The 21,120-nt window shown below is 32.0% G+C and overlaps 1 protein-coding gene across 2 annotated transcripts in view; it reads left to right on the top strand.

Moving 5' to 3' along the window:
- The first annotated feature begins 591 nt into the window (after nt 1-591).
- LOC136986091 (protein phosphatase PP2A 55 kDa regulatory subunit-like) overlaps nt 592-21,120 on the top strand; it is a 127,574-nt gene continuing 107,045 nt past the window's right edge. For both annotated transcript variants that reach the window (XM_067283554.1, XM_067283555.1), the window contains exon 1: nt 592-894. In XM_067283554.1, the coding sequence (XP_067139655.1) occupies nt 825-894 (70 nt within the window). In that variant the 5' untranslated portion in view covers nt 592-824. The remainder of the gene's footprint in view (nt 895-21,120) is intronic.

A 21,120-nucleotide genomic window follows, 5' to 3' on the forward strand; every position in this document is an offset into this window, starting at 1 on the left:
TGAATGTCAAATCCGGTATTGTACCGTTTCTTTTAAGAAGAACTTAAATATTTATTTTTCTCTGCAGAATATTTCTGTTTAGAAGTAAAGTGTGAATTGCAGGGGCAGGTTTATCTCTTTAAACTCGGATGCGATTTAAATTAATTTCTTTTATTAGCTGCGAACGCTATAAAAATATTAAGTGAAGCTACATTTAAAATTAAATAAATTTAATTGTTTAATTTGCATTTATTTTGCCACCGCTTTAAACAGATTTGTAAACATCTGACTCCTAATCCGATGATTCATCAGTACAGGTGCGGTTTGAATTTTTGTTTTCAACGCTTGCTGCTGTATTTTAATCATTATTTTTAAAATTTATTTTTGCAACTATTATTGTTATTTGAAAATAATTTAATTATTATTTTTCGGATTTAAAAAAAAATAAATTTCTCAATTTAATAATTACGAAAGACGAATACGTAAGCGCACGCAACAGTTACGACATAAGGAGCGCAATAAGAAGGTTGCCAAAATGCATTTTGCCGGAAGAAAGCTTCCTCTTCCGACTGTCTACTCCTCGCCACGTGAACGGAAACGGCTAAGGCGCAGGCGCAGAATATAGGTAGGTATCGCCATCAGACGGGTCACGAGTAACAGCTAGGCTTAAAGTCGTATCGTTTGTACGACTTCTCGATGGCGTCGTAACCTGTGCCGACCCTTCCGACCAGCGCATATAATTACGTTTTAAAATGGATGTCGCCAATTGGAAACGTAGGAGTGATTGACGTCGGTTGGAAATTGGCCACGTCGTGCTTACTTTTCTACTTCTCATGTGGTAGCCGATGACCGATTTAGTCAGGCAGACAAGCCTTACCCGATTAGGGTACATTATTAATAGTCTACCTAGAAAAGGTAAGTAGGGCGCACCGTTTTACTATTATTAATTCTAATTTCGTGTATATTAAATCGACTTTTAAATATATTCGAATGTATTAATTTACCGGCGTTAATTACCTGCGCGTTATATGCGGTATTAGGTGATTAATATTTTCTATAACACGGAGACGTGATTAAAACGCGCGTATCGAATTGCAAATTTATTAATTATTTTTCTTTTTTAATGATATGGAAGCATCAAGTGGTGATGTTGATTTGCAACGTTATTGATTCGTTTATTTTCCGCTTAATAAATCTTCCTGTGAAACCGTTTTGGAGTGGAAGACGAAAATAAAACCATATTTTCAAATTTCCACCGCGTAAAAAAAAAACCGGTAAAAAATTATTTAATGATTTATTCCATCACATAAAAACAATTAAGATGTTTTAATATGTAAATGTAGGTATTAAGCGTGCGTTAATTCTACTCGTTTAATACCTTTGCAACTTTATAGAAGAGGAGGTGGAATGAATTTGTAAATAACTTTTTACACCGATTTAATGTAAATTTAAAATGGATGGACGTTCGTGTCAAATTAAAATATTGCGTCATGCCACGCCATGCCATTTTCTTTTTTTCCTGCTTATTACGACACATTTAAACGTCTTGATCAATATTATACTCTAGCTTTATATAATATAGATCTGCCCATAGAAGATCTATTTTGTCAAAGACGTAGAATGAGCCTGGCTGATCGATATCTGCGAGATCCAGGACTTTTCTACTCACAAATCATTCTTTATGTAACGATAAGAATTGCAATCGTTTTATGTAACATTCATTGCCAGATAAATGGTTTCAGCTTAATATTCAAAATTCTTAAGATTCTTATTGATTCTACCACCATTAGAAATTTCATTTCCTTTTATCGATTGATAAAATAAAATATTTCCAATATATAATAATAATAATAATAACCGCACAATAACAACAATACTTATTGTTATGCGCGTTAACAATTACGTTTGTACGCCTTTATTATTATCGCCGACTTAATTTTGTATCGTTTAAATAGTAATAATACTTTTACGAGGATATAAAGATGGTTTCGAAGAATATATTCGTTTCATAAGTGAAATTTTAAAAAGTACAACCGAAAATTATTTAGTTATTCGAGTATTTTAAGTCTGTACTTAACATTAATTTCTGTATTTTCTTTTTTTGGACAATTTTTCCGGTAAATATATTGAAAAATTAAGAATTTATTGTAAGAAGTCTCATTTTATTTTAAATTCGTGTTTAAATTAATTTGATTAAAGCCGAAAACACGTAAACGTCTCGGCGTGTGCTATTTTTCTGACGTATAAATTTATTTTTATCTTGTCAGTATTTTTGTTTTCCAGATAATTTTACAATTTATTATTAATTCACTATACTATTTATTAATTAATTGGCTTTACCGATACCTTAACTACTAAAAGAGATCATTTAATTAAGAAAATTTTAATAAAATAAATATATCGAATCCGAATGTACCAATGTAAAATGAATGGAAGTCGGAGGATTTGTCGTTTAATTCTTTACATTAATTTAAGCTTCGTGGCCAAGTTAACTAAAATTAAATCATTTATAAAGTAAACGACTGTCGAAGGGATTATTTTGCCAAGTAGCAGCTTCAAAGAGTTCTATATTAAGATTATAACTAAGCGATAACTTATTTTAATGAAGAATTTCAAAATGGAGGAATTAAATATACGCCAGCGATTTGTAGGCCCACGTTTTTTTTAAATATAATAAGAGTTACACGTGGTACAGAATAAATTTTTAGTGATTAGAGATTTAGAGATTCGGCCGTTACACTATAACACAAACGATAACCAATCGTTATTGATTTCTCCACCGTCGATTACGGGTTAGACGTGCTGATAATAAAATAAATATATTACAAATTATATTATTTGGATTGTTAATAAAAATTCGTAAATTATTCCCTTATACAAAAGCAATTTTTGGATGCAATTAATCCGGCGCAGTTCGATAAATTCCCAAAGTTATATTTAAACGGTATTTTACTGGTAGAGAATTGGAGGAAGCTTAAATATATTTGTTTTAAACTCTGCCATTGGATGCCGGAAGGATTTGTTTTGCGGAGGAAACGATTAATTAAAGTGGAGCAGGGAGAGTATCTCCGAAATCTACTTACACCTCCAGCACTCGTCAGTCACGTCTTTAGCGCCTCTTAATAACACTCCTTCCGCATTTTTATAACTTTCTTTTCGTTTAGACTTTGGCACGTCGTCGAGAAATTTTATATTTTTCTCTAACCTTTAGGAATTTCGGGATTTTTGATACGCATCAAAATCAACGGACTTGATTCTTCTGCATCAAAAATCGAGAAATTAACACCGCAATCAAAAGTTTACGAGTAAATTTTTGAAAAAAAGACCGTATTTATTTTGCGGCGGGTCCATAACAATTTCACTAGGTTCGTTTATTTTCGAGTGTCCAAAATTCTCTCGGATCAATCCGATAATCGAAGTCGGCTTTCTATTATTAACGTCTGACGTCGGTCAATTTTTTCCCTTTCGCATCGAAGACATTTCCTATTTTCCCAAAATGTTAATCAATCAAATTACAAATTAATCTTCTTATTATTTTTTTAACTTTAATACTTTATAGGAATTCATCGGGCTACAATTTCCTACCTATAATAGACCTATAAATTCCCACTGTCGTCCGCTCGTCTTTCCTTAATCTCGGAGTGAGTTAGGTGAAAGACGAGACCAGATATGGAAACCTTAGAGGCAGTTAGTCCGACTAACTATATACAAACTTCGATGCAAACCGGAAGTTACGTTATTTCGATTCAAAACTTTCCCCGAAAGTAGTTAATACATGACCGGCAGGACTCCATTGTTAAAGGAAAAGTATGATGTACGGGGGCAAAACACTACAGTACTAACTTGAGATGGAGAGCATATATTTTAAATAAAATAAATTAAAAAGAAGTTTAAAAATTGCAGCCCGGCATTGTGAGGATATTACAATAAATAATTGCTCGTTGTGTATGTATTACTAATATATACAATAGTAATATATTATATTAGTAAATATTATCATTAACAAAATAATAGTCTAATCTTCGATATTAATTACATAGGGTTCGAAGTTATTGCATTTAACTATAAATTCGACCCGCCTTCTATAAAGACTTATATAATAATCGTTCTATCTTCTCGGGTGTTCGAGTGTTGACCCTTGCACTAAAATTTTTCATTAATACTCGACAAATGCATTTGGGGCCATCGGCCCCGTTCGGTGCCATAAATTAATAAATGCATGGAATTCTGCCCGCCAACAAATTCATCGATCTTTGATATTTTCATTGTTTCCAAACGAAATACCAGATGGATTATTTTATGGAACGAGTGTCGTATCGTAAAAGTAAAGATTATTTTTCTTTCCCACATACGATTCCATCGATTTATTTCAAAATGTTTTTAAAGCAGTTAATGCATTATTAATCCGAACGACAAAAGAATCATTTCGTTTTTTTTCTTCTAAATTCATAAAAATTTTATATATTTCGAACTTATTAAATGTTAGATTACCACGACGTTTCTGTCCGTATGGGGGTAGGCGATGGTGGAGAATGATTCACTACATCCGAAACACAATAACATTTAAAAATAACGGGAATAAGCCACTAGATAAAATATTCCACGAATTTTATTAACCGAAATTTCGATTTCGTCGCCTCTATTGGAGCCGTGGTAAAAAGAAATTTCGTGTTTAGATGTTATTACTAGGTTGACTAGTAATAACGTCTAAACACGTTGCTCGAGTATATAAAAAGTCTAAACACGTTGCTCGAGTATATAAAAAGTCTAAACACGTTGCTCGAGTATATAAAAAACATAGCGACGAGTTGCTTAACTTTCCCAGCCATATTTGGTGGCTCCATCTGTTATCATATTTTCTTAATTATTTTTATATTTTTAACTTATTATTTATTTATTATTTATCAATTATTTATTTTTTCCGTTTTGAAATATGAATTAGACCTCGATTGAAAGTATTATGAAACGGCAAAATGCTTAATTTTGAGGGTAGGGATGAGTTTTATAAAAAAAAAAAAAATTGTAAATGCTAATAAAGAGTAAAATCGTCATTAATTTCCACCCAACTGGAGATACACCCAACTCCTGTATCTCCCTACCCTCTGCACCTTTAATCACCAAAATTTAATGACATCGATCCCTCTAATATACAAATCACTCTGCAAAATTTCCGAAATTTTCGATAAAAAGCACGAGTTATTAAGCTTCAAAGAGGGTGAACAAAATCGTGCTCCCACACACATCCATACATCCATCCATACATCCATACATCCATACATACAGAAATTACCCGGAATTTTTTTTTTTTTTTTTTTTTTTTTTTTTTTTTTTTTTGCATTTCTCGACGTTTCAAAGTGTCCTAAGTCCAAAAATATGTCTTGGGGGGTCATTTTTTAACCGATGGCCATACTTTCCTTCCGTTATATACAACAGTCAGGAACATAACAGAAAAGAGAAGGTTTATATTTCTATTTAATTTTATTTTCTTATCGAATGCCGTTTCGTTTTAGCAATTTCTACTTCGTATTAATTTTTTTTTTAAATTTAATTTTTAGAGACGAACTACCGAAACGTATTAAATATTCACCGGAATAATATTTAAAATTGTTTACGTATTTTCGATATTAAATAAAATAAGTTGTTAGTTTATTTCGCCGTTCGATTTTTTTTATTTTATTATTATTATTTCTTTTTTACAGGATCATATCTTACCGTCGGCGCATTATTATATCACTAGTGTTTTGAGCTAACGCTAATTTTAATAATGAAATGCCTCTATTAATCCTGTAAACAAACTTCGTAATGAAATTATATATTTAAAATATTATAAACGAGAGTAAAACCTCGCTCTGGGCAAATAAAACATTATAAATATATAAAATTTGAATGTATCGTATAAATTAAAAAATTTAAATAAAATATGATAAGAGATGGCGCCACCAAAACTTTAAATGTTGCTGGGAAAGTTGAGCAACTCGTTGCTGGTTTATTTTTTATTACTTTTAATTCGTATGGATTGGGACGAAAAGAAACGTAAATTTCTCGCGCTATAAGTGTTTAATTAAATATCTTGCGGCTATTTATTCCATGATATTTCGTCCAGAAGTGTTCGTTCTGTTCCCCTATACAAGAAATGCGACAATTATTAATATTGAAATATTGAAATATTATACAAATACGTGTACTCATTAACCCTTTGACGTAGAGAAAATTTTATAAATAAAAAATGTAGCAACGAGTTGCATAGCTTTCCCGGCTATTACGAGATTCAAAAAATTAACTTTTATATTATTAATCATAATAATTAAAAATTGTAGGAGCATCCGTTACGACATTTTGTTATAAAAACGTTCTATATAATTATTATATAAGGGCAAAAAGCTTACTTTCCAGGATAGTGAAGAGCGAAAGTTGACTTAAAATAAGGAAGTGGAAGGCAGAAACTTCAAAAATTTTTTCGAACTTTACAACGACGTAAGGAACAAAAATAAATACAATAAGGTTTCCATATCTGGTCTCGTCTTTCATTTATCCTACTATGTTCTCGAGATTAAAGAAAGACAGACGGACGGACAGGCAGATGACGACAGTAGGAATTTATAGCTTTGCAATTTTTTTCAAATTGCAGCCCAATTATTTATTTTTTCCGTTTTGAAATATGAATTAGACCTCGATTGAAAGTAGTGGCAATCTTAGTAAAAGTTGTTAGGAATTCGGCTCCTGTGTGAGATACGAAGTGCATTAAATCCAATTCTCTTTATCGTATTTATTGCCGTATTTTTTATTGATCCAGATTGAAATACAGTAGAGCGTCGATAAGTGGAACGTCGATAAGTGGAATGGCCGGAAAGTGGAACGATTTTCAGTCGGACTGTGTCGTGCTGAATCGAATGTTTTTGATACTAAATTTACTTCTAAAGTATAATTTTCATGTTTTTTTATATTCTTTAATATATTTATTTTGTTTGTACAAAATGCAGAAATAATTTTTAACGATACGATAGCCTCGATGATTATTATAAAAATTTTCGTTAGGCTTAAAATCGACGAAAATTCAACACGAAGCGACACGCAACGGAGAAAAATTCAACAGGAAGCGATACGCAACGGAGAAAAATTTGAACATCGGACAGGTTAATGTATTTTTTCGTACAAAGTCGGAAACTGGAACAAATCATTAACTGGAAGGACCCCAGTCCCCAATTGGTTCCACTTTTCGACGCTCTACTGTATTTGTTTTCGGAATCCGATTCTCTTATGAATTTTTTGACTTAACAGAGAAAGAAACGTCATAAGAGGATCCGGATCCCAAAAGAAATTAGTTATTGACATTTGTTATAATTTATTTTTGTATTTTATTCGAACGGCATTTTCCGGAGAATTTTTATCTAATATATTTCCTTTTTTTTTTTTTTTTTTTTTTTTTTAACTCTTTCCGCCCTGTGGGCACTAAGAGGGCCTCTTTTAGTAGGCCCATTATGGGTTCGGCCAGGCCCACAATGGGGCGACCGGGTGGTGAGGGACGGGGCCCGACATATCCGAACGGACCACCCCCCGAAAAATTCCTGGGGATTATTCGACCCGTTCGGATTCGATCCCGGGTCCCCAGAGCGGTAGGCTGCTACCTTGACCGCTCGGCCATCCGGCCGTCTAATATATTTCCTTAGAATAGATTAAAGTATTTTCATTTTTACTAATTTCCCAATAAATTTTATGCTTGACTTTGTTCTTGAAGATGTCGCCGAATTCAATCTACAGTATTTAATTGTATAAGCCTATGTTTATAAGATAAAATTCTGATTTTTTTCCCTTCTTAATCGATTTAAATAAGGAATGAATTATATAAATTCGGTAAAATTACGGCAACTTTATTACTTAAAAGCGTGCCAATTATTTTTTAGTATATGTCAGCCCCTGTCCCTCACCACTCGCCCCCCACATTGTGGACCTGGCCGAACCCACAATAGTCTTGCTAAATGAGGCTCTCTTAGTGCCCACAGGGCGGAAAGAATTAAAAGAAAAAAAATTTTGTTTAGTACCTCTACATGGAATCGATATGTTTATAAAATGGCAGTAAAGGTTTTATTTAAATATCGTATTTTAACGGAAGAATTCGGAAAAATTATTAATCGAAAGTCACTAAATGTGCAGAAGTGTGTAGGAAGTTAAGATTAAAATGGCTTTTACACCGGGATCGTGCCGATATTTTTCTTTGTTGTATGTTACCAGTGACGTATCGGTGACGTAGACCGATCGTCGCCGATTTACACAGTTATGTTTTACAAGATACAATCAGATTTTGTATAAAATTATTCGACAAATGTATAATTGTCATTCTTCTTACTAGATTCTGGAGACGAATTTAATTTGTCGAGTGTAAATGAAGATTTACTTTATTTGAATGTTATCCGTGCGAGGGAGGGATTCGTTCCAAAAATATAGCGGCAGAACTCAATTTCGCTTAAGGTGCTTTAAACAACGCATTAAGTTTAAGAGCACGAGATTTCTGTTTGGTTGACCACGAAAATGGGGATAAATGTCACCAGTGGCGCATTATAGGTTCATGGGGCTCGGGCGAATTAGGGGGCCCCCATACACATCGAATCAAGTAAATAAAATATATTTTATTATTAGACTTCAGACATTTTTTAGGGGGGATATTTTTTTAATAAAAGATTGGTTTGGGGCCCGCAGGCAATTGCCTTTTTTGCCCGTAGTATGCCACTATAGTTAGATTTTAAAATATTAAAACTTACGAAGTTTTAAGAGAGAATTTCGGGGGTTGGCCACAAGCAAGGTTTTACTATAATTTATTTCAAAATTTGTTTAATTAAAAGATGCCTAAATAATAATAAATGCCAAATTAAGTCTACTTGTCGCGGAATACATTTTTACATATTAAAATATAATAAATAGCCTATTACGGAAATTTTAAAGTTACTTTCATTATAAAAAAAAAAAATCTTTATTTTAATCGATTTTGTTTAAAAGAATAATGCTACGTCCGTAAAACGTATTTCCAATTGGGATTCGGTTATAAAAGAATAAGTGTTTTGTTTTTAAACTGAAATATTTCAACTCATTCCTCTTATCTCTTAACGTCTTTCCTATTGGACAACGGTGCAGAGCTGCCAACAAAGACTTCCCAAAGTCACAGCAAGTGTCTAAACTAAATTAAATACTAATAAACAAAGGTTTAAAATTTTCAATTCGTTGCATTTCTTTTCGTTCTTTTCTTTTTCTTGCTTTTATCTATTTATTACTCTTTATATATTACTTATAGGCTATCATTTTTATTTTTATTATTTTTATTTAGATTTTTATATCGTCCTAATAATAATATAAAAGGTTCTTTATTATTAAAACTTACATGTATATACAAAATTATGTTTGGTAAAATTATATATAATATCGAATCAAGTAAATAAAATATATTTTATTATCTAAAAATTATTATTAAGAAATTATGCGAAGGAACAAAACGTATTCTCCTCGAATCTTGCATCTCAAATTTCATCCGCTTCTAATTAAGATAGAAGGCCGAAACTTCGAGGACACCTAAATCGAATTACAATGTATTTTAATGATGTTTTAGAGGGATGCCCCGCCCTCCCCAACCCGAAGCCCCCGTAAACGTAACTAAATGTAGAATTTAATCATCGTGCGTGTGTATAAATACTCGGTAACGATGTATATGGTGATCCCACTCCCAATGGCGAAAAACATGATCAATAAAAGATATTTTTATATATATATTTTAAAATATCCATGTATATAAGAGAGTAAATATCAGAAAATGTCAATCATAATCAATCGGAATTAGTTTCCTATATAGCACGTGATTTATATACTGCCAATCATTCGAGTCTAACGTCGCACTCCCGCAAACCGTAAATTCCACCATAATTTCTCTGTAGCTTCGAAGATTTAATGGACGATTTCGAGTATTTAAAGCGTTAAAGCGTATTTTTATTTAAAATTGCGTCGTGATCCGCATATATTTTGATAGTAATTATATATCCATTGAATATTTTCCCTACTTATAATACTTTCGCGTTTATGTTTGTTTGAGACGAAAACGAATCTCATTCCGAACGCTAACAATGGCGGTACATTACATACGGTTTCCTCACCTTACAGTTTTATGTTACTTTTTAAAATTTACTTTCTTAATTTTTAAAGTAATTTCTAATTAAAATTGTTATATTTATATAAATTTTTTATCCAAGTATACGTCTCGCGCGTAGACAATCAATACAATTAATTTTAAATTATTCATTGTTTTATAAACATGGAGGATTCCCGCGAATTACGTAACGCAGATAATTGTTACGACGTCTTACAAGCTTACGCGGCAACGTTAATGCTGGGTAACAGATTCATTTCTGTTTCGTAAGAGTTACGTAGCCAACCCCATTGTTTACGTCACCGTTTCCTACGTAATTAATAAAATAACGTAACGTTGGCTACCTCATTTTGGGTATTATTCCTTAGTACATTTAAGCCAGTGGATCTGGGATACGCGTTACGTAATTTAGGGGGTGGATATGTGCTACGCGTTACGTAACTCCATACTTGTTTTGATGGGTAGTTGAAAAGTATAAAAATCGAATTACGTAATTTATGGACGATTCCTAAAGAACTTTATAATTATTTAACTATAACGAAAACAAATGCAATCCACATTGAAACGTAAAAGAAATTTAATTCAGACTGTATCGTGTGTATATTTGCGGGCCGATAGTATTCAAATCATTTGGTTACTTCCAAGTTAAATTTATTTGATATAATAAATCACTTTTGTAAGAAAATTTATACATAAAAGCATACAAGTGCTTCGTTAACGACGGTAAATGTTTATTGCAGACAATTGAAAATACCATAGTTGCGTATCGTATAACAATTAGCCTAATAATTTCACGAAAATTGAAAAATATTGTAAGCCTATTTGAATTAATCAATTTGCATAGAAGTACAGAATAAGAACCCCAATTATAACGAGCTATTTATTTTACATACATCACAATCCGGGCTGCAATTTTTCGTCACAATGCTCTCGATTTTAATAGTGTCTTCCCCCGTACGTCATACTTTTTCTGTTAACAATGTAGACCTAACTCAGTTCGGGAAAAAATTTTGAATTGAAATAACGTGATTTCCGGTCCAAACCGGAAATTCGTATATAGTTAATCCGTAGGATTACCTGACGTCCCGTTTTGACCGGGATTGTCACGGTTTGATGATGATGTCCCTACCTCCCGGCATGTTTGTCATTTTGTCCCGGTTATTTAGTAACATTTTAAAAGTGCCGAATATACAAGAAGTAAAAATAGTGCAGCCTCAGGTAAAATGGCGTTTTGGCAACTAAATAATCCCATCTGTTAAACTCACTGTTGTCAATATAAACGTTTAGTATCTAGATCTAAGTAGTTTTAATGTTGTCTGGATGTTTCCCCAAAATTTATAGCCTATGACCTAATGAATTTAGATGTTTTGTTTTTACATTCGAATATTTTTTCACAAAATTTACAATAGCATGTAGCCTATGAGATCCAAATATTTTTATTTTATTTTTTAGATATTTTGTTTTAATTAATGGGAACACCTAAACTTACACTGGCCACGTCATTGTTGCGCATCTTAGTCCGGTTCAAATTGGTAGTCGGCATTTGCGATTATTTTGGAGTGTACATTAAATTAATTTAATCTTCAAAATGCCAAAAAGAGACAGTAAAAATACTGTTTCTTTTTGGCATTATTTTGAAGATTTTAATAGTGTCTTTCCCCCAGTACGTCATACTTTTCTTGTTAACTTGACCTGTTACTTTTACTCGTTGTTTTTTGTTAACAACTTTTCATGTAGCCTTTTCAATCATAGGTACTTATCCTAGTAGGCTTTATTTTCTGTTGTGAGTATCTTCTCAAAATTGTCCCGGTTTGAGAAAAAAATATTATGGTAAGCCTATTAATCGGGCCTCCTTTTCCTAAGGTTTCTGTAACCGGTCTCGACTTTCGTCTATCTAACTCCGTTCTCGAGATTAAGAAGGACAGATAGATCGACGCCAGTGGGAATTTATAGGTCTGCAATTTTTGAAAATCACAAAAATAATTTACAAATAAGAAATAAAACCACCGTAAATCAGTAAGGAAAAATTTTACATATTTTCCCGAATTTTTTGTTATATCAAAATACAAAAACTGCGTACAGATTTTCATTAATTAATTTAATTTCGGGAAGTATATTTAAAACACGGACTTCGAAACAATTATAAAACAATATTAAACGATAAAATTCGACATTTTATGTCTTTATATTACACAAACGAAACCTTTTAATTTCGTCATTAGCCCTTATCATTTCTACGAACAGCGTACATCAATGTAACAAGTAAAATCGATTAATACATTTTCTCGATTGTATTTTTTACTTACGATATTCTAAAAATAGATACATCTTACATACACCAGGGACATTGGAGGAGAATGCCGAGTAACATTACACGCTGAAAATACAGAATCTTTACTAATGGCAATACAACAATTCTTCATATTCCACCATTACGCCCATCGATTTTTATTTTTCGTTTCCAATCGATTAACGCAATAAATATGCATTGTTGTGATTTTTTAAGAGTATCTTAACTTAAAATTTAATTAAAAACTAATTAAGCTACAAATTAGATCTGTCAATTCTCTGGAGATGCCGATTAAAAAGTCTACTATGCTCCCGTAATCACATCCTCTACGTGTTCTTTAGAGCGTATAGGATGAGGTATATGTTCTAAAGAACATACAGGCCTTTAAATACTTCATAAGTTACAGATATATTGCATAATGTTCACAGAATTAAAATATCTTATAGTAGAATTTAGAAAATAAAAATTTAATCGTAATTTTACACCATAGTAGCTCGAAAGTTATTTATGTGTAATCAGCAGTTATTTTGTCACATTGTCACAATGCCGGGCTGCAACTTTTAATCATATTTTAAATTTATTTCGTTTAAAGTATATGCTCTCCATCCCAAATTAGTAGCATCTCTATCTCATACTTTTCCTATTAGCAACAGAGTCTTGGCGGTCATCTAACTCTTTTCGAGGAAGTTTTGAATTGAAATAACATGACTTCCAGTTAGCATCGGAAGTTTACATATAGTTAATCGAGGCCTTCTGTCCCGAATCTTTCCATATATGGTCTCGGATTTTATCTGTATAGAGATTAAGAAATGACGGACGGACGGACGGACGGACTACAGTGGAAATTTATAGGTCTGCATTTTTTTTCAAATTGCAGCCCAAATATGACGAAGACGAGCGTATAAATGTAGAATAACGTAGAAATATCCATTTTGACGGAGTCCAATTTAAAATAAGGTTAATTTAAGTTGGATAAAACCCCGAAATGATGGTGGTTTGGCGTCATTTTTTCCCGCATTTGCCATATAAAGTTGGTCGAATATTGAATAAAATAGAAGAAATAAAAATAAAGAAAGGAGATAAAAATTAATTATTTATATTCTCTTACTTCTTATTTATCATTTTGATAGTAAGAATTAATAATTAAGCCATCCGAAATAAATAATTTAATGTTCCGAATCGGTCTAGTTAAAGAGTAATCATATCTAAACAACAGGCCTAATTAATTCGTAATCTCCCGGGCCCAATCTTTCTAAATCGAATATTCCAGGAAAAATATTACTTGTATATTTTTCAACTGTAAAACTCCGTTTTATTATTATTACAATCAGTAATTCGCTTTTTATTCTTTTTCCCTCTAGAAAAAGTGGAAGATGCGTGTAAAGTCTCCATCTAAAACTATCCATTAATAATCATAATTTTAATTTTCGTTTTTTATATCGGTGACTGCAGAATCTCCGTATATAATTTACTGTTTATAATTCAGATAAAATAAATCTGTATTAAAATTAAACAGTCAATATTATCAAAATCGTCGGGTGAAAGGAATTCTCTTTTTCTCGAGTAATTCTTCCAAATTAAATATTCGTCTTTCATTTTTACTCTCCCGACTTTTGTATATAACAGAGGGAAAGTATGGCCACCGGCCAAAAAATGACCACCAAATATTTTTACGTTTTTGGACTCTGGTCCCTTTAAAACGTCGAAAAATGCAAAAAAAAAAAAAAAAAAAAAAAAAAAAAATTTGGAGGGTAATTTCTGTATGTATGGATGTTAGTGTGTGGAGGGCCACGATTTTGTTCACCTTGTTTCACGCTTATAACTCCCGTGCTTTTTTCGAAAATTTCTGAAATTTTGCGGGGAGGTTTGTTTATTTGGGAGATTGATGCTATTAAATTTTGGTGATTAAGGGTCGAGGGGATGGGGAGATAATGAGGTTCGTGTGTATCTCCAGTAAGGTCGGAATTAATGTCGATTTCACTGGTTATTAGCATTAACAATTCTTTACAAAATCCGTTTAAATTAAGCTTTTTGCCATTTTATAGTAGTTAAAAATGTAAACATTTTAAAAGCAAAATATGATAACAGATGGCGGCACTAAACGTCGCCGGGAAAGTTAAGCAACTCGTTGCTGGATCTTTTTATAATTTCGTGACAGATTTGTATTTTTTTTTTTTTTTCAATCATATTTCATTTTCTCATTTTCCTTTACTTCTAGCTCTATAAATGCATTACGGAGTGACAAGCCATCAAAGTTGTAAAGTGTATCTACGAAAAGGAGTAACTAAAAAGAACCGTAAGAATAAGTTTAAATTTAATTTCTCATTTATGCGTTATTACGTTTTCACCTGTTTTGGTGGTTCCTAAAGAATGATTTGATCGAATTCACCTTTGGTATGAAAGCTAAATAAATCGTTATTATTAAGTACACACGTGACTCCTTAGGTGTTGGTGTGTAGAGGAGAACTGGTGTGAAGAAACTAATGGTTTCTACACACCAGTTCTCTCGGACAGATGTGTTACGTAGAAGTGTTTGCGCAAAATATATGTGGTTGTAAGTAGTGCCGTCTTCTATGGCGTACGGGTATCGATTCTATCGAGCTCTAAGTCCTTCGGATGTTGTTCTAGATCCCTCGGAATGACTCCTAATGCTACAACGTAATTGGAACTGTCCTCTTTTCCCGCAATCGTTCGATTTGTGCTCCTTATACTTAGTGACTTTCTCTAATTCTTTCTCCTCCTCCCTGCACTGCTACGTCTATAACTCGTAAATTTATTTTTCCTATTAACGTAATGTCTGGGGTGTTGCCAGTCGAATGTTTACGCGTCGGTCCTGAATATTTCCTCATTTTCCACAATATTCCTGCCGAGTCTGGATGCAAAGATTCCATTAAATCGTTGCTTCTACTTTTTACACAGTTGCCAGATGATCTGTGCAATCTTCTTGAAGAAGCTTACGTCGTATCTATTGTTGGGCTACAATTTGAAAAAAAATATTGTAGACCTACGAGCGGTTATTTATTGTGAGACCGTCACAATGCCGGGTTGAAACTTTTAATTGTATTTTTAATTTATTCCATTTAAAATATACGCTCTCCATCTCAAATTAGTAGTGTCTTTCCCCCATACATCATACTTGACCTTTAACAATGGAGACGTGCCGATCATCTATCTAACACCTTTCGGAGGAAATTCTTCCCCACGTGTTTTCAATTAACAAATAACACGTATTACATTTATTAAGCCATTTTGTATTTGCGTAGTTTATCTGAATGAGGGTAGATTTGTGTGCCATTTTATTAAACTACGTTCGTTTTAGAAGATTAAATAAAATTTTTTCCAAAGATTCTAACACCAGTTCGGTGTTAGAAGATTCCCCGAAATTATGGACGAAGTAATACGAAAAAATAATTATAAAATTATAATGCCAATTAAACTTATCGGTGATCGTTGCCGTAAATTATTCATTTCTAATGCAGTTTCGTATTTACGTGCAGTTAGAATAAATTTTTCCGCCACGTTTATTATTAATCCTAATTAATACATCGGATAAATCGAAATGTTTATATTTTATTAAATTAATATAACTGTATAATTATACCGTATTTATAGAATTAGGGGTATGGACTCCCCGAGGTCGAGTGAATTTTGAAAGGGGTCGATGGAACTCGAGGGGCCAATTGGATCGATGAAAAATTCAGATACCTGTTGTACTTTTGGAGAATTTCAGAATTTTCAAATTAGAATAACAATCGCGTGGGAAATTCGTTAATTGATTTAATAATTTACCAGATACATTACGAAAATCTCGGGAAATCAAATAAAAATTTGAAGGGGGTCGTTCGAAAAGAGTACAAGAAAATGGTTGGTTCCCCTGACGTAGAATTACGATTACAATTACGTTTAGTTTAATTACGAATAGAGAACATTTAAAGAGAAAAAACTACGAAATTTGATATAAATTTTAAGAAATAAATTGATTCGATGGAGCAATTTGCTCTCAAATTTTTCCAATTTATGTCACACGAAAAATAATTTACAAATAAATAGTCCAAATGCCAATAAAGCAAATTCTCTAATATTTTTTCAATACGACGAACAGAAATCCGTTTATATCGTTTATTTGTCCATTTATTTGTAAATACTACAATAACCGTCTTTTAACGAAATTCCCCGCAACGGATCATAAAGAAAACGGTAATCATTTATTCAAATTCTATAAAATAAACCGTTTAATAATAAATTCATATTTTACTCGTTAAAATTATGTCTTCGTGTACAGTATTCAGCTAATGCGTAACCAGAACGAATTAATCGATAATTAACGATTTATGGGTTGTATTTCGATTGGCGGTGTCTTCGATCCGGGACAGAACCTTTTTTGGGGGAAAAATGCTACGTTTGCGCGGCAGTTGGTACCAGCGAAAGGTTACGCACGCGTTCGACGGGCGGCTAACACTTCATTTGCATATGAAAATGCATCCGCGGACGAATAATTTACCGTATTATAAACATTTATTCTTTGGTTAATACGCCGGATTCGACTTTTTCCCCGTACAGTACATGCAAATGTCTAAATTTGCATATAAAATGCGCGCATTTTCTCACTTTTGCATTTTTTTTTCTCGTTTTATTAATAAAAAATTATCGTCTTTTTAACGATTTACAACACTTTCTGTTTATTCTTTGGACGTTTTTGGCTAGAAAATAATTCGATTTAATGATTTTTATTCAGTTATTATTAAATAGATTATTAATAAACTACCGGCATACCTGTTTGGTATACCGTTGCAGATTGTTTGAACTGAGCAAAACATTAAATTAAATTTTTAAAAAATCAATAATTTGAACGTAGAATGGCCAAAAAATGAACATTTTTATAAGCGTTAATTTCACGAAATTTTTGGCCATTTTTTATTAATCACGTGTATTTTATTCGTGACGTTTTCGGTTATTTTTACTTTACAGAAAATTAATTTTTAATCTTATCTATAACACAACTAAACGCGTCGTCATTCATTGTAATAAGCCGTTTAAATTATTTAGGAACAACGGAATTCTAACGAGATATTACAAGTTAGAAATCCAATTACCCGAAATGAAAAGACGTTTTCTGTATTAAATTGATGGAAGTGGCGATAAACCCGCTTACAATGTCGAAAGATTTCCTATTTCATATTTGTATACGAAGATTTTTCTCTCGGTTTACTACCGGATCGAAGGTTTAAATAAATAAATAAATAAATAAATAAATAAATCTTAAGATAAAATTTACGCCCACCGTTTTCGGCATTTAGAACTTTCGAGTTTACGCCGTGGAAAGCGCTTTGGCAAATATTTAACTTAGTGTATTCGCCGGTAGGAGAATGACGACACGCATTAAATCGGACCGATCGAGCTAAAATTTTGAATGGCGAATATTTATCTTCCTTGCTGAATACGCCAAAATGAGCATTAACCGTTCGTTTGCTTATCCAGTCGACCGATCAAAAAATTCTTTCTTTCCTAATGTCATGTTCAATGGAGACGTCACACGCGGAAATAAAAAATAAAAGTGATATTCGTTATAAAAACACGTGCGTGCGAACAAAGCGCATTGTCTCTCTCCTTTAGAATACTTAAAGAAATTGCTAAATTATTAATTGGATTAACGGCGGTTTGTAGAGAGATGTGGTTCTCTACGCTTCCCGAACCGGGTGGTTTCTCTCTTGTCTTTCGGATAGTTTAATTAATAATTAGAATTTTCCGAAATTTTAGATTACTTGATCGGGTGAACGTGAATAAAAGGATTGGCTTGTCTTTTAATCTGATCTGAAACTTTATTATTGATAGTTCGATTTATCTCTCCCGCTTTTTATGATTCAACCCGTTTATGGTCTTGTTCGCTCTCAAATTCTTCCATGTTTGAGGATTCAACCCATTTCTGGTCTTGTTCGCCCTCAAACCCTTTCGTTTATGGTCTTGTTTGTCCTTAAATCCTTCCATGTTTGAGGATTTCATGGGGTAAATAAGATCGTGGATAAACACATTGTCTGGCGAAACAAATTGACTCCATTGCGCATATACATTAACGCAAATGTTTTAAAAATTCGGTTAAATTTTTCAATAATTTTATTACTTCAACGGGCCTCGAACTCATTTTTATTTATTTATCTCATTTGCGGACGTTATTATAGTTACCGATTATAATTGGCATATAGTGTGATAATGCCGGGACTCATATTTTAATTTAAAAAGTTACATGATTTTCAATTCAGACCAGAAGTTCGTATATAGTTAATCAGGGCCTCTTAAGCTTTCCATATCTATCTAACTCCGTTCTAGAGATAAATGAAAGACAGACAAACAAACGGACGAACAACAGTGGGAATGTACAGGTCTACAATCTGAAAATTGCAGCCAAATAATATTTAATGTTAAGATTATTCATAAAATGATCAAACCCCGTTTATCAGAATACCGTTCACCCGGATAATACTGAGTAATTTTCATGCTCCTGCTTATAAAATTTTAATGTCCTTATTATTTTCGAGTCAGTAAAGCACCGAAGTTTACCCTTTAATTTCAATACCCCCTAATACTAATTTCGGTTTATCCGGATTCTCGTTAATCCGACGGGATCTGGATAAACGAGATTTAACCATAAATCTAATATTTATTATTATTATTTTTTAATACGTTGGCATATTTCGTTCCGTAATCAAAATTTAAATTAAATTGATTTTAATATGAATTTTTATTATTATATTCTAATTTCAATTAATTTAAATAACAATGTAATATTAAGCGAATGGAATATTATTTTGATGATTTAACAGGAAATTTTCTCCTGTTGTTAAGTGTTAATTAGTAACGTAAAATTCTTAAATACCTTTTAAATATTTTAATAAACTAATTTTTAAAAAAAGTGTTATTTAAGGAGAATTTCAGAGCCGGACACATTCCGTCCTTCATTTTAAATTAAGATTTTATATTAAATGATAATTATTTTACTATCGATTCATTTCACCGTGGGAAATTTATAGTCGTTAACTTACATTAATTAGATTTTAAATATAATTTACCAAGCGTTTAATTATTAAATGTTAATTAAAATAAAGGGAAGAAAGTATTTAGATTTACAAATGGAATTGATAGAAACCCCATATAAAATATTTATATCAAATCTATTTATAAAATAATTTTATTTGGCATTTATAATTAGTTAATTGCAAGAATAATTTTAAATGAATCGCGTGTATTTTTTTATTACTTCATACAGTACTGTCTCGATAATCCGAAGTTATCGGACGTGGTTCGGATTAACGAGGGCACGGTATTAAGGATACGGTGTTTACGCTTTGAGGGCATTTTTTACCGTTGTAAAATACTTCACAGCAGCAAACGGATGTTAGAATTGTCGTTAAGTCAAACAAGGTGACAGAAAGAACTTTTATTTTATACGTGTACGGTTGACAAGTCCATTATTTTACTTAGGGACATGGTAGCCGTTCGGATTAGCGCGTTCTGTATAAGATTTCAATGCCATTCAATAATTTCTATTTCTGTTCTTTACGTATTTGTTGTTTTTTAAATATTAATTATTTACCTTGCTTTATTTACTTGATAAATTGCTATTTAAATCTTAATTTAAGCTTTAAAAATGTAAATAATAAAAGGAACGATATTAAGCTTGAAAAATTAAAGTTTTAAGAATTGAGTGATTTATTTAATTTTTTTCCCCCTGTAAAGAAATTAATTCTGTTTTTTGTATGAAATTTTAAAAATTTTTATACAAATAAATTTAATGTTATTACAATGTCGTGTTGCTATAACCTAAGCAGCATACGTTCAACACGTTGTGTCATATGTTACGTAGAAGTATAAATTTATGAACGAGGAAAAAATTATTTTTGGCCAACTTTATTTTAAAAATGATATAAATTTAAATTCTCTTTCATTATTTAAAATTATATTTAAAATAATTTCTTTAATTATTTTGACTAATTTTGTTTGAAGCAGAAAATATGGCGCCATCTCGCGAGATTATTAGGTATTAAAGTTTCTTACACGACATTTAACTCGCCACCGCTTGGAAACTTTTCGGTTCCGGTTATTTTTGAATCGATTCATTTAACTTTGAACTCTGTCGACTGCAATAAACAACCGCATTTAAAGAATTCCGAAAAAAATGATGCAGTAATTGTAGGCCGGTAAACGATAAACAAAAACTTTTTTATCCCCCGGACGTTAAAGAATAAATTTTGCAATGAAAAATGAAAATGTTATTAAAGTTATCTTAGAACTTTTTAATTGTAAATTTATTTTATAAAATTCGACAGTTTATTTTCCGAGTGTATTCCTCTTCTTTCGCTGTTATTCGTGGTAATGCAGAAAAATATTCCGTAAACAATAATTAAAAATTTATTAAATGCCAGAACAAAAAAAAAAAAACTGACACTGACTCCTATTTAAGTCTCGGATACCCAGTTTTGTTCCCCTGTCCACGGCGGGTGTGTTAATACAGATACGCGAAATTTAATTCGTTTCTACAGAATTAATTACATTTAAATAAATTGTATCGATACTGAGGATCTTCGTGTCGTTACGTCTTCGCTTGGCCCACTCGATTATTCGTAAGAAAAATTTACTTGACGATTCGTGGTGCATCCGTTTCTTTTTCTTTTTACTTTCCCGGCTGTTATATATAACAAAAGGAAAGTATGGCCATAGGTCAAAAAATGAC

This window comes from Centruroides vittatus, unplaced genomic scaffold (assembly GCF_030686945.1).
Source record: "Centruroides vittatus isolate TY-2023 unplaced genomic scaffold, ASM3068694v2 contig_990, whole genome shotgun sequence".
Taxonomy (NCBI): Eukaryota; Metazoa; Arthropoda; class Arachnida; order Scorpiones; family Buthidae; genus Centruroides; species Centruroides vittatus.